Genomic DNA, 13,804 nt, shown 5'->3' with positions numbered 1-13,804 from the left:
GGGAATTAATACTTTGCTGAAATTTGTCTTCCAATTTTCCCAAAGTTGTTCTCTTTCTTCTGCACAACAGCCTTCTGTTTCTCTCTCTCATTCTCAGGGTGCTTCCAATTTTGGGGTGCATTTTTAGCATACTTTCATGACTCTATTGGTGTGAAGCCACACTTGCTGTCCATACTTCCTGATCCAAAGAGAGCTTTAAGAGAAAACTGCCTCATAACGCCTTCCTTAGGATTTAACATAAGTGTCAGAAGAGTTGGGCGCCATCAACTAGAATGAAATAAATAAATAATAGAAGGCAGGGGAACTTTATATTATAACAAATTTATTATTTGTTATAATAATTAAATACCCCAAAGCATTCCTTGTAGCACTACTGATTTTTCCACAGAGTCCATTCCAATTTGAACAAGTCAACCATGTTCCTTAAAATGGAATATTTTAAAGTTGGCACTTCATGATTTCCCCCAAACAAGCAGTTGCATAACACGAAGGATCAAGATGGAATGATATAGAAAGAGACAGTTTTGAATTTGGTAGGGGATCATCTTCCATTCCCATTTCTTTTTCAGTACTATCTAAGAAACAGTATGACAGATCATGAGGATATTTTAGAAGGTGTCTGTAGCAGCCCGGCACATTCAACTGCAATGCAGGAAGTCTGAACTGGCACATCTGAAGCCCATCATCAGCAAGCCTTTTGTGATACCACTTCCCGACTTCATTAGTGGGATATTGGATACTGTAACCAACCATTGGGAGAATAACCTTGGGAAAGAAAAAGATAACATCAGTTTATATTTTCTATGAGGGAAAAAACCCCAGCATGTGAAACTGTATGTATTAGAACAAAGGCAAACAGAAAAGCTGAAGCTCAGAAAAGAGATGAACAGGGAGCAGCAATAGCGGTTGATGAATGAAACCAGCCCAAGCATTTAGTCTTTTTCTCTGAATGGGTCTGATATCTAGACCACATTTTTTTTTTACTACCAGCATGTTTTTCAACAATGCAGTATACTGACAGAATTATTCCATGAAACCTAAAACCCAGGATTAATTCAAAGCAATGCAGTTTGATTCTTTCTGGGAAACTTACTTGGTTTATTGTATACTTGTTGTCTGTTTCTTCTGCAGTTGTTACCACATGGACCTGATATAAAAAGTAAAGAAATGTACAGTATGCATAACATATCCCCAAGGACATTCTGGAATATAAAGGTTAAAAAGAAATAGTAGCAATAAAATAGTACTATGGCAAACACATAATAAAAGGTAACAATTCATTTGTTAAGGGTCACTTGTCAATGGTCAGATGGATTATTGCAACACACTCTACATGGAGCTGCCCTTGAAGACCACCCAGAAGTTACAAGTGGTCCACAGTGCAGCACTGTACACAGTGTTGGGCACCCCTAGGTTTGCCCAAGTTATTCCCCTGTTGTGCAAGCTGCATTGGCTCCCAGTTGCTTTCCAGTGCAATTCAAGGTGCTGGTTATCACCTTTCAAGCCCTACATGGCACAGGGCCAGGTTACTTGCAGGACTGCCTCTCCTTCAACCCACTAGATCAGACAGGATGGGCACACTCCAGGTTGCTTCCCTGAAACACTGCCATCTAGTGGGCCTAGGAAGCATGCATTTTCTCTCGCTGCCCTACCTTATGAAATACACTTCCCCCAGAAATCTGGCAGGCCCCCACGCTCTTAGCCTTTGGAAGACCATTAAAACCTGGCTCTTCACCCAGGCACTGAGGTAGAGTGGTGGAGCCTGCAGAGAGTTGTTGGGGCACCCTAGGAGGTAGACTGAGGTGCCAGGGTTTTAGTTTTTACATGTTTTTATAGTTTTAATGCTGTGAGCTGCCCAGAGTTGTCTTAAGATGGGCAGCCATACAAATCTTTTAAAATAAATAAATATATTTTAAAGAATGGGAATGTGGGTTGTAGATTACTTTTCATGTATTGCACAGCTACTGTATAATCCTTTACATTTACTCAACAGTCATTCCCATATTCTCAATATGGCTAGTTTTCAAGTAAATGGACCTAGGACTGCCACCCTAACCATTAATTAATAGAAAGCATTCCTGAGTTCTTTATTGGGGGGAAAAAAAGTTGGCTTTCACCAATATGATACAATTATTTAATTTGGCTCTTTGCTTAACACATTTCTAAGCTTAAAACATAACACTTTAAATGGTAAACAATTTGAAATTAAAACACTACATGAATTATTTTCATGTAGGCTGAGAAGAATTATTTTGGCATGATCTGACAACTAATCAATAAAATTTGTTGTTTTTGTATTACAGTACATGAATTAATGTCATAACTGAAGGATATATGAGCTTCTTACTGAATCATTTCATTTTGTTTTATTTCAAAATGTCTTTTCCATAAGGACTTTGTGACAAATAAAAGAGGGATTTTTAGAAAATCACATATTTTATGTTTTTAGTTTATCTACTCACTTTCTCCATCTTTTAGTCCATATGCAATGTATAGTATTATATAGTATAGTATTATAACATTCTGGATAAAGAAACTTATTTTCTGTCATTTCATGACAATGTAATGTGTCTGAGACTGCATCATAATTTTTGAGATCATAATTCTGAGACTAAAAAAAATATCAAATTTCTGTTCCTCATATTCTGGTCAGTGACAATAATAAAAATATTTATTCACTTTCTGTTCCTCATATCAGATATGAGTTTGATGCTGAAATCAAGTCTACAACAGGCATGTATGTTCAAAGGAAAAAGGTTACACTCCACCTTTTCCTTTATTTTACATATTTAGTCAAGTCCCCTTTCCAAAAGCCAAAATTCCCTAAGTGTTAGAACGTAGAATTAGCACCATAAAAATTAAGGTTCAGATTCCTATTCAGCCTTGAATGGCACTTGGAGATCTTGCATAAGCCTTTGTCTCTTAACCTATTTCACAGGACTGCTTGAGAATAAAATAGGCTGAGAAGTATGTTGCTTTGGTGGAATGCAAATAAAGGTTATCTGGTTGTTTCCTTTTAGACAGATAGACAGAAAGCTCAAAGAATGGGGAGAGAAAAGTTACAATAAAAAGAGGGAAATAAAAAAGGAGACAATCAGTATGTAGAAAAGAGAGATCCTTGTGGCCCTTGTTAAACAGTAAACTAGCTTCCATAAATAAGCTTGGACTGTTTTATGTACCTATAAATAGAAACAATTTATAGCTAATCCTGATCATTCATATAATGGGATTTTTTTAAAAAAAAGTTTAATTGTTCATAATTAACTGATTTAAGATAATGGTAGATAACCAGTACTTCTTAAGGTTTTTGGATTCTAACTTCCATAATCTGTGAAAAATAGATAAGGCTACTCGGAGATTATGGAAATAATAGCCCCAATGATCTATAGGGCACCACATGACCAATTCATGCTGTAGAATAGCTTGTGCAATAACAGATATGTTGAGTTCAGAATTTTTCAGTATATATCTGAGTTTTAACTTGGCACATTCTTTGTCAACTACGATGTTTTATTTGAACATGCACCATCACAATTTAATATAGTATTTACACCATACATTTTTATTAAACCCAGAGCAACAGTAATCTGTTCAACAGATCCATCCTCCTAGTTCAAGCTATAATTCCTAAAAACAATTTAGCCTTCATAAATGTGGCAAGTAAATGAGTCATTTAAATGCCTCTACTACATACAATATCAGATTTTCATGTAAATGCCGACCAAATTTTTAATGCAGTTTCATAGGCCATATAAGGAAGTGTTTTAAATAATAGTCTGGAGCTCATCTAACTAGGAAATAAATAATCAGATTTGCTATTAACTTTTTTACATTTCTGCTTACCTTGTCATTCAGCGAGCAGTTTTCTGTACTTTTTCCTGAAAAAACCAGATCACCAGTCACAACTCTCGCACCATAGATCTTAACCCTGTAGGATGCGGCTTCGTTCCAAACTTTACTGCAATATGCGTGGATATGGAAAATACGCATTGCGTGAGGAATGCTGAGCCATCCTCGCGTACACCCATCAGGATTTAAACCATATCGGTTCAAGGCACGCAATAGCATCTTCTCTCTTACTTTGAAGTCAGGCAGCATTGCAAGGGTACCTTTCACATCCTCTGAAAAACAGAAAAGAAAAAGAAAAGAAAAAAAGCTGATTCAACGTAAAGTTCATATTGTGTTTCTAATGCAGTGTTTCTCAACCTTGGCGACTTTAAGATGGGTGGACTTCAACTCCCAGAATCCCCCACCCATCTTAAAGTCACCAAAGTTGAGAAACACTGTTCTAATGGATGCCTTTGTAGCCTTCTTCTCATTTTGAGGTCTGGCTCAACAAAGACATGATTTCAGCAGAAATGTAGTGACTGCTTCAAAAATGAACATGCTTTGTCTTATTCAGGGGCCCACCAATTTAACCCATCAAGTCCTCCTCCAGCAGTGCTTCCAGATGTTTCTTCAATGGAAGAGAACCCTCCAACATTTGCAAAAGAAAAAGCAATGTAGTACTACATTGAAATATTTCATCTAGTTTTTACAAATAAAACTAACAAAGCATTAATATTACAAAATAGTATAGAGCTCTGGAGAGTTTCCTCTGCTTTTCCAGGTCAATGTAGTAGCAATTCTGTAGTGTGAAAAAAACATTTTCTTAAGTAGTTTGATATTAAGTGTTATTGTTCGGTGTGAACACCGTGATTGCTTCTTTGATTTTCCAACAATTTCTATGTCATTTTTGATTATACAGCAATACTGATCAGTCTATTGGATCTGGCTATATAATGATATCATTAAGAACAGCTGAAGTCAATTATAAATGTGATCGAAGAAGGCAAAGTATATAAAAGTTAGAGGAACTACATTTCATGGTCATATAAAAATAATCCTCCTTATGTCATCCTGACCTAGTAAGCTAAAATCTTGTGGATTCTGAGGGGATAGGTTTAGGATAGGTAGCCACTTAACAGCCCTGTTTCAGAGCAGAAAGAAGGTTGGCTGCAGAGAATTTTTCTCTGAAACTGCCTCCCAAGTGCCACAAAGAAAAATAAGGTCTATTAAATTTCCTAAACATACCAGGCTTGAAATTTGAATGAAATGGGTCTAGATACTGTAGGTCCTCTGAAGTTGCAAATCTACCAGCTGCAGGTAGTCCTTACTTAAAACCCTAACTGGGACTGGAATTTCCATTGCTAAGAAGAGTGGTCATTAAGGGAAATACCATGTGATTGCACTGCTTAGCAATGGCAGTTCCTGCAGTCCCGGTTACAGTCGTTAACCGAGAACCACACAGTCACTAGGCGAGGATCTCATGCTTCTCCTGCTCTGCATGAACTCCCTCCACTTCAACTCCCCCCACCCGCCTATCCCCCCACATCTCTGCCCTGCACAGTGTGGCCGAGATGAAGAGGCTGTATTCCGCCGACCCGCTGTTGCACCCGCTGCCCCCAGGTGACCTTCGTCGTATTCTTCCCCTCCTGGGAACGTGTGGCTGCTTTGCAAGCCTACGGCCGGCAGCCAGGAGGAGACAGTGACCATGTCTGGTATGTGGAGACCTGGTAGGAAGACGGGACATGCTTGTGGGAATGTGCAGCAGGCTGAGACTGCTGAAGTGGCACAGGGGCTAACCATAAAAAGGAAAGCATAAACTTTTCTTCCCGTGCTATATTTCATGGACAGAAATGAGTAGTGTGAGATATTTACCAGTCTGAAGAAAGTATTTCTTTGCCTTATTAACAGGATCATCTGAATCTTCTGGTGTGAAAAACAGTTTCACAGCTTTGACCTTTCAAACAAACAAACAAACAAATGCAAATATTGTGTTGCTTTGTTTCTCCTTAAATAAATACCAGCTTTTTAAAAAAAAATTGAAAGGGTACCCTGCAGTTGTCTTTAAATTGTGGCTGGGAGCAAAATTTCTCTGAGACAAATTTAGACTATATAGATGAAAATGCATCAGCACAGTCGAACAGTGTTTCTCAACCTGAGCAACTTTAAGAAGTGTGGACTTCAACTCCCAGAATTCCCCAGCCTGCATGGCTGGCTAGTGAATTCTGGGAGTTGAAGTCCACACATCTTAAAGTTGCTCAGGTTGAGAAAACACTGCAGTCATCATACTATGAGTAGAAGACCTGGATTCAACAGCCTACCTAGCTATGAAACTTACTGGGAGGTCTTGGGACAATTACCCTCTTTCAGCTTAACCTCCCCATCTGCCGTAACAGTAAAACAGAAAGACAAACTATGTCCATAACTCTGAACTTAAAAATAATGTAGAAGTACCATTTGTTCATTCAGCAAAGCCAAGCCAATCTGATCTGTCTGAATATTCTGCCCTTGTCCAAACCGCTGAGATCCATAGTAATTTATAAACCCATTTTTCTACAAAATTAAAAAAAAGAGAAAATATTATTTTGGTAATCCTGTGAATTATATACAGTATATGCACTCAAATCATACATAGTATGAATATTACCTTGACATTCTCGACTGCCTCACAAATTTGCTCCTTTAGGCTTGAAGTAGGATTATGGAGTTTTAAATCTCTCACAATTATGTCAAACTGATTTCCTTGCAGCTGACCAAGTTTAAGTGGTTGGCTCACAGCGTGTATATGAGACACACTAAGTCCTTTTTTTTCAATTGCATATCCAAGTTCTTTTAATCTGCAGAAAGACAGACAACCTTATTTACTTCATCATCGAATGATTAAAACTGGGCTTAACCAAGCATTTTAGTGTAAATTGTTTTGCTGGAAGCATTGTACTTATCTATTACATTTACATACTACACCATTGCTGCGCAAGCTGCACCAGCTCCCAGTTTCCTTCCAGGTGTAATTTAAGGTACAGGTAGTCCTCACTTAATGACCATTCATTTAGTGACAGTTCAGACATACTGAAGAGACAGTGCTGAAGAAACTGACTTACAACTGGTGCTCACACTGACAACCGTTGCATCATCTCTGCAGTCACGTGATCATGATTTAGGCACTTGGCAACTGGTTCGCATTTATGGCCATTGCAGCATCATGTGATTGCCATTTTCAACCTTCCCAGCCAAGTTCTGGCAAGCAAAATCAATGGAAAACCACATGATTTGCTTAAGGACCACATGGTTCGCTTAACAACTGCATGATTTGCTTAATGACCATTGCAAAAAAGGTCTTAAAATTGGGTAGGATTCGCTTAATGACTGCTTCGCTTAGCAACTGAAATTCCGGTCTCAGTTGTGGTTGTTAAGCAAGAACTGCCTGTACTGGCTATTACCTTTAAAGCCCGACATAGCACGGGACCAGGTTATTTGTGGGACCACCTCGCTCTGACAGTATATGACTGTCCCATCACATTGAATAGGGTAGGCACACTCCAGGTCCTTTCCTTGAAATGTTACTATCTAGAGGGACCTAGGAAGTATGCCTTTTCTGTAGCTGGTCCTAACTTGTGGAAAACCCTCCCTCCAGCAATCTGCCCCCCACCTACCCTTTAGCCTTCCAGGCCATCAAGACCTGTTTTTTTATCCAGGCACTGGGGTAGAGTGATGAAAGCCTATGGATGGTTGTTGGGGCATCCCAGGAGATGACTGAGACACTGGGTCTTTTTAGTTCTTGGTTTTTGTTTTTGTTTTTATGTTTGTAGTTTTATTGTTGTTGTGAGCTGCCCAGAGTTGTGCCCTAAGAGGAGTGGCCATACAAATCTTTTAAATAAGTAAATAAAAGAAAGAAAGAAATCTGTACTGTAATACGAATTTTATAAGCATTTCATCTTTTGCAGAACTAAGAAATGGTTAAGGGTATCCTGCCATTTGATGCTATAGACACAGATTTTTGCAAGTTACAGGATCTATTTTTAAATACTGCGACAGTTCGTTGCCACCAACCCATTTGGAGGAGAAAGTTTAAAAAAATCATAGGAGAACATAAGATAAAAAAGCTATAATTTTTTAAAAAGCCCAACCTAAAAACAAATAGGAAACTAGAGGATCCTTCTGGAAGCAATTTGTATATGGGAAGTTACTGTTCTTGCCCAAAACATGGGAGGGGAAAAACACTGTTCAATACAAAGGCATTGAAGAAATGGCCAAAGAAATGGAGACCTAACTGGTATAAGACATTTTGCAAAAGGAAACATTTTTAATGAAAGATCTTCATTTACATTTGAAAATATTTACTTTGACACACAATTTTGCAGCAATTAGGAACTGCAAGAATGTAAATTAAAAGGTTAGCCAGACCATTACCTCTAATAGTATCTTTAAAACAAGTAACATTATGCCACCTTACTAAATATATAACTGAAGGGTAAAACATCCAAAGTAAATATTTCTCTCAAGTACCAGTTAACTAGTACTTTGAAAAAGAGCACAATTATTTTCATATTCATTATACTCAAGAAAATAGTTCATGACTCAACAGTGATGGCTTTCAGACTCATTATTCGCATTACATTTTCTTCTAGTATACTTAAATTTTCCTTCATTATTTTGAATTTTTTTTGTCAAGGACAATGTTTTTGTAGATTGCAGCTAGGGATATGCAAAATGTTTCAAACTGTTTCTAAAGCAAAACACCCTGTTTTGAGTTCAAAAGAGCTCCACAATGATTAAAACAGCCTTTTTTGCACTCAAAATACTCAAAAGAGGATATTTTACAATTGAGATGGGTGTGCTTTGAATTCCAAACTTCTTGCCCATCCCTAAAGCAATCATGCGACACATGGATTTCATCCTAGAGATCACTAGAAAAGACAAAAAATAACAATTAAAGCACTGAAAACCTGTTGCCATTCTATTTGAAAACTGAGTACAGGTAGTCCTCACTTAACAACCATTCGTTTAGTGATGGTTTAGACTTATGACAGTGCTGGAAAAAAATGACTGATGACCATTCCTCACACTTATGACTGTCACAGCGTCCCCATGGTCACATGATCATGATTTAGGTGCCTGGCAAATGGTTTGCATTTGTGACCATCGCAGCATCCTGTAGTCACGTGATTGCCATTTTCAACCTTCCTGGACGGCTTCTGGCAAGCAAAATCAATGGGGAACCATGTGGTTCGCTTAACACCCACAGTGATTCACTTAATGACCACTGCAATAAAAGGTCATAAAATCAGGTTGGATTCACTTAATGACCTTTTGAATGACACTTTGAAATTCCAGTCCCAATTGTGGTAGTTAAGTGAGGACTACCTGCATTCTATCTTTCCACTTTGTTTTACAATGTTAAAAAATGAGAACAACGTATCTTTTCAAATCCATTCAAACTTGAATAGAACTAAATTGTTAAAAGGAATCTTGATGTCCTTATTCAAATAATACTGAAGTTGCAGTGTCTGTTAACATGCTGCAGTGTGAAAATGACCCATATGTGATGACATCATCATACATACATTGGGGCCTATGATTTGAAATATGCTATAAATCTTTCATACCTTTGAGGGGTCACTTTCTTCACCACCATAGCTTGATAAGTAATTGCTCTTTTGTCTTTAATGCCAGCATAACTGAAGTCTGAAGGAAGTACACGGAGCTTTGCAGACAAATAATTAATTGCTTCAAGGGTTTCCAGGTTCTCTTTCCTGAGAGTAAAAGCTGAAACGTAAGTTCAGGTCACTCAACCTGTTTCATCTCACACAGATGCTCAAGGGAAATATGCTAATGCAACATTTATTTATATGGTGAACTGAAAGATCTGGAAAGCTGGACTCTTTTAGGGTCCTCTTTTCAGGACTTCCTTGTCCTGAACTAGCTTTTATTCTATCTCATGTAAGACCACTCTGGCTCAAGTTGTTTTTAAGTATCAGGAGCTATTGCAACAAATTCATTGCAGCTGTTTCTCTAAAAGCACATCTTTATCATTTCTGCAACATAATAAAAAGTGACACTATATTTGCCTCTAGTGTACAATTTCACAATAATGTGTACAATAACATAAAACATCAATATTTTGACTTTCTGAAGCTAGATTTTTAGCAATTGCATGAATTATTTTTAAAGTGTAAATTGCAGGTGTTGCACCCCCACCCCAAACATTTCAAATCTGGATCAGATTGTTTATCGGGAACAGGGCAGAATACAACCTTTTGCTCTCCTCCCACTTTATTTTGGATCAGGACCTTTAGCCTTCTAGTTGTATAAAGAACAAACTACTATCTCTAAGTGTATGTGTAGTGTGATATTGGTATGTTGTCATGGGGTAATGGTTAGAATTGAGAACCCTCCCATCAAGGAAATTTGGTTGACAATGCAGGAGGTAGGGCCAAGGGATAAAGCTCCTATGTCTTCCATTAGATTTTGATTCACATAAGAGCTACCAAGCTACCAATTTAAATCTAAAGCCATCATTCAATCACTATTATTTTGGTATTGCATATATTCAAAATCTTCCATATTAATAGTACATGATAGCACTGATTTGATGCTTGCCATATTAGGCCTTAATTCAGACCACAATTAACAGACAGCCCAATTAGGGTTGTGCACACTTTGATAAGTATTTTGAACTCCATCAAAATGTGAATGCAGCATCTCTCTGTTCATTTTAGCAGCAGTATCTTTTTTCAGGCTTATGTAGAAAACACTTTGTCACTTTCAAAATGCACACACTGCCACTATGAATATGCTAGAAAACTCCATGTTAGGAAAGCTTGCCTATTCCAGATGCAATGCGGTGTGGATAAAAATGGACCTACCATATCCAGTCCAGACATAGTAACTGTGTTCTTTACATTTAAATCCACATTATAGTACAGACATACATCTACCTGAATATTCAACTTTCATATCAGTCAAATAATCTTTAAATTTTGTTGGGTAAAGTTGAGACAGTTCAGGTTACGAAAAAAATTAATAAAAATATTAATGAAAACATTTTGTTTTCCTAATACAGGTAGTCCTTGTTTAGTAACTGCAATTGGTTCTGTGAAATGGTTGCTAAGAGAACCGCAACACTGAGAGACACACGCTGTGAAGGTTGCTGGCTGCTGCCAACTCATTCTGATAAAGTTCTCCCTACAGTGTCTGTGCCCGACTCATTTGTTTCCTTTTTTTTCCCTTTGCAGAATGGAGAGATTGCTTGAACAAGCTTTCTCTTCCTGAGCTGCTTTTCTGGCAGTGCAGTGGTTCCCTAAAAATGCTGAGAGCAAATTAACAAGCTCAGCTCTGTGACCTTAATTAGTTGATTAGAACCCTCCAGCTGGCTCCCAGCTGCTGCCTGAAACTGACCAGACCTTAATCAGTCTCACACTGAAGAATTTTGTTGTACTAAAGGTGGGCTTTGGTTGCAAAGTTACTTTTGCATCATGTTGGTAATTGCAAACGGTTGCTATCCAAGGCAGTCACCAAACAAGGATTACCTGTACTTTACATTATTGCAGACATTGGACTAATATTCTTTATCATTTCTTAACAGAGACCAACTTAGTTTATGGAGGTCTCTCTTCAAAATAATCTGGCACTCTGTTTGGTAATATATTGTTTTACTGTAACAGCACACAAACTTTTTCCAAGAAAATGATGAATTAGTGACACGTGTACCTGTATAAATGTTGTGCTTCTCCCCAATGTCAGAATTAGCCCTTTTCCTGAATCCACTTTTCTCACGAAACCTTACCATAATTACAAGCTTTTGTTGAGAGTCAGGGAACGATTTGGTTTCTATGAGCTTCCCAAATTTTTTATTGAGAAAATGGTGAACCAGCTTACGACTCTCTTTATTCCCATCAGGCCTAAAAGCAAACTTAGAATTTTCTAATTTGGCATCCAAAAATTTTAGAAATCCAGATGCTTCTTCTTCAGATACCAACTGGCAGAGTTCTTGGTACTCCTGGTTCACTTTGACGATAATCTCACCACATTTTGTAACTGTGATTAAGAAAGGATATTCTTGCCTGATGGCTCCATGCAAGCTGGCTCGGACATTCTTGTCAGGAATTGAACCAAGGGTGAATTCAGGAAGAACAGCTCCTGACTCAGATGTAGAATTCCATGTGTGTTTGACATGACAAGCAAAATGATGTAGTTGTTCCCTTACAGGCTCATCTAGTAAGGAGTCCAATATAACAGCTCTGTCAAAGTGGCATTCAAATACATGATTATCTCTATAGTCTTCACTTTCTTGAATACAAGATAAAAGCTGATCAGTAGTACAGTGAACATTATCAACTTGAATTCCACAGCATTCCTTATCTGGGCATTCCTTATCTATCCGCAACTTTTTGAAATCCTGCTGTCCACTGGTTCCTTGTTCTGATAAAATTCCACTGGATTTTTGAGAAGAATCTGCCACAATTTCATTAACTAATTGTCCGAGTATACTAATTTCTGTCACTACAAAGTCACTTGGGAATGCTTTTATCCTGCCGCAGAAGCCAGTGTGATCATTCATATAAGTGGGAAACTGGAGGATCTCTGGTGCTACAGAACTTTCTTCCATTCCAATATTTTACAAACTGGACAAAAGAGGAAAGATTGAATGTGTGTTGAGTGGCCCTAGGATAAAAGATAAGAACTTATATTTAGAGAAAGGATTTTATTTTTATTTGAAACAAATTCAATATGTTGTGAAAGTTTACTGTAAAGCCAAAACACAAGATATATAGATATAGATACACACACACATACATAGTGTATATACTCGTGAATAAGCAGAGAACTTTAGGTGCCAAAATACACTCAAAAAATTGGGTTCAGCTTATCTTGGATGGGTTTATCCATGAATATATATGGTAATACTTTTTTAAAGTACCTGTATTTACTCAGGTATAAGCCCATGTGCAGATAAGATGACCCTCAAATTTTTAACCAAAATACCATGAAAAATGGATAATCCATTGATTGCCTATGGACAAGCCAACTGTGAAAATTAAAACATACAAAATTTGTACATACACACATAACATTCTTAAGAGCACAGAGGTTTCTTTACACATATATCTGTGTTTAATGCTGCCCAACACTCAAGATATAATAAATGAACTGAAAATAGTTCCAGCAAGGTCAGCTGGAGATTAAAGTGTTAGGGACAGCACCTCTTAGATCCCACTGCCATTACAGATAGTCTTTGCTTACTGACTACCTTGTTCAGTGACTGTTTGAAGTTACAACAGTGCTGTCTCTCAGTTATGTGATCGCCATTTCAGTCGGTACCCTTGACTTGTTGTTTTTCTTCCCTCCACCTTGCAGAGCAGAGATTGGAAAAGAAGGGACTACAAGAGAGTAAGCAGGCACACAATGGGGAATACACATTGAAAGCAATGCACTGGCGCCAGCGGCCGCAAGTGCGCTACGCAAACAGCCAGGTGTATTCCCCATTGTATGCCTGCTTACTCTCTATAATCCCTTCCTCTCTAATGAATCCCTTCCTTCCTATTAATTCCCTTCTTGCAAATTATTCCAGCGCCACCAGGATAAGCATTGCAAAGGGCAGAGGAGTGGTCAGGAAGCAAACAAAAGCCAAAGGTGTGAAGCTAATTAGTCTTGTCAGTTTTGAGCCAGTTATCCCAGCTCCCAGTGGGTGACTCAATTGGGGTCACTAAACGAGGACTACCTGTACACAGTTGCCACTAAACACTTGGTCTAGACATACAAAGGAATTAAATTCCAACCACAGAACATGTAACATGAGGCAGCTGCTTCTCTTGTTCCTTGAAAGCGGTAAATGTCAGTTGCAGGGTCAAATGGTGACTAATTCCAAGGACAGACCTGCCATCTCTCTTCGGATTACAATGATCAAGATTAAAGCTGCCGTTCTGCTGAAGGGGAGCAACGGAGGAGTTCATACCTCTCTTCAGCATCTCAGCAGGAA

General features: G+C 38.1%; 1 protein-coding gene across 1 annotated transcript; it reads right to left on the bottom strand.

The window, feature by feature from the left end:
- Window positions 1-325: 325 nt before the first annotated feature.
- On the bottom strand, window positions 326-12,485 carry PUS7L (pseudouridine synthase 7 like). The gene is made up of 8 exons (XM_063309397.1): window positions 11,536-12,485; window positions 9,432-9,591; window positions 6,473-6,662; window positions 6,280-6,378; window positions 5,701-5,782; window positions 3,844-4,121; window positions 1,094-1,147; window positions 326-765 (listed from the first exon to the last, which is right to left on the bottom strand). Exons 1-8 carry the CDS (start codon window positions 12,431-12,433, stop codon window positions 439-441), a joined length of 2,088 nt encoding a protein of 695 aa, XP_063165467.1. The 5' UTR covers window positions 12,434-12,485; the 3' UTR covers window positions 326-438.
- Between the last annotated feature and the right edge of the window lie 1,319 nt (window positions 12,486-13,804).

This window comes from Candoia aspera, chromosome 7, assembly GCF_035149785.1.
Source record: "Candoia aspera isolate rCanAsp1 chromosome 7, rCanAsp1.hap2, whole genome shotgun sequence".
NCBI classification, from domain to species: domain Eukaryota; kingdom Metazoa; phylum Chordata; class Lepidosauria; order Squamata; family Boidae; genus Candoia; species Candoia aspera.
The sequence above is the reverse complement of the archived record's forward strand: the minus strand, read 5'-3'. Positions and strand labels throughout refer to the sequence as shown.

Bases quoted from the DNA above. Each gene is read 5' to 3' on its own strand.
- PUS7L (XM_063309397.1), bottom strand. From the start codon at position 12,433: ATGGAAGAAAGTTCTGTAGCACCAGAGATCCTCCAGTTTCCCACTTAT. The intron at 5,783-6,279 runs GTACTTCTACAT...TTTGTTTGAAAG, and splicing joins CTTTGCTGAATGAACAAATG to GTCAAAGCTGTGAAACTGTT. The intron at 766-1,093 runs GTAAGTTTCCCA...TTCTTTCCCAAG, and splicing joins ACAAGTATACAATAAACCAA to GTTATTCTCCCAATGGTTGG.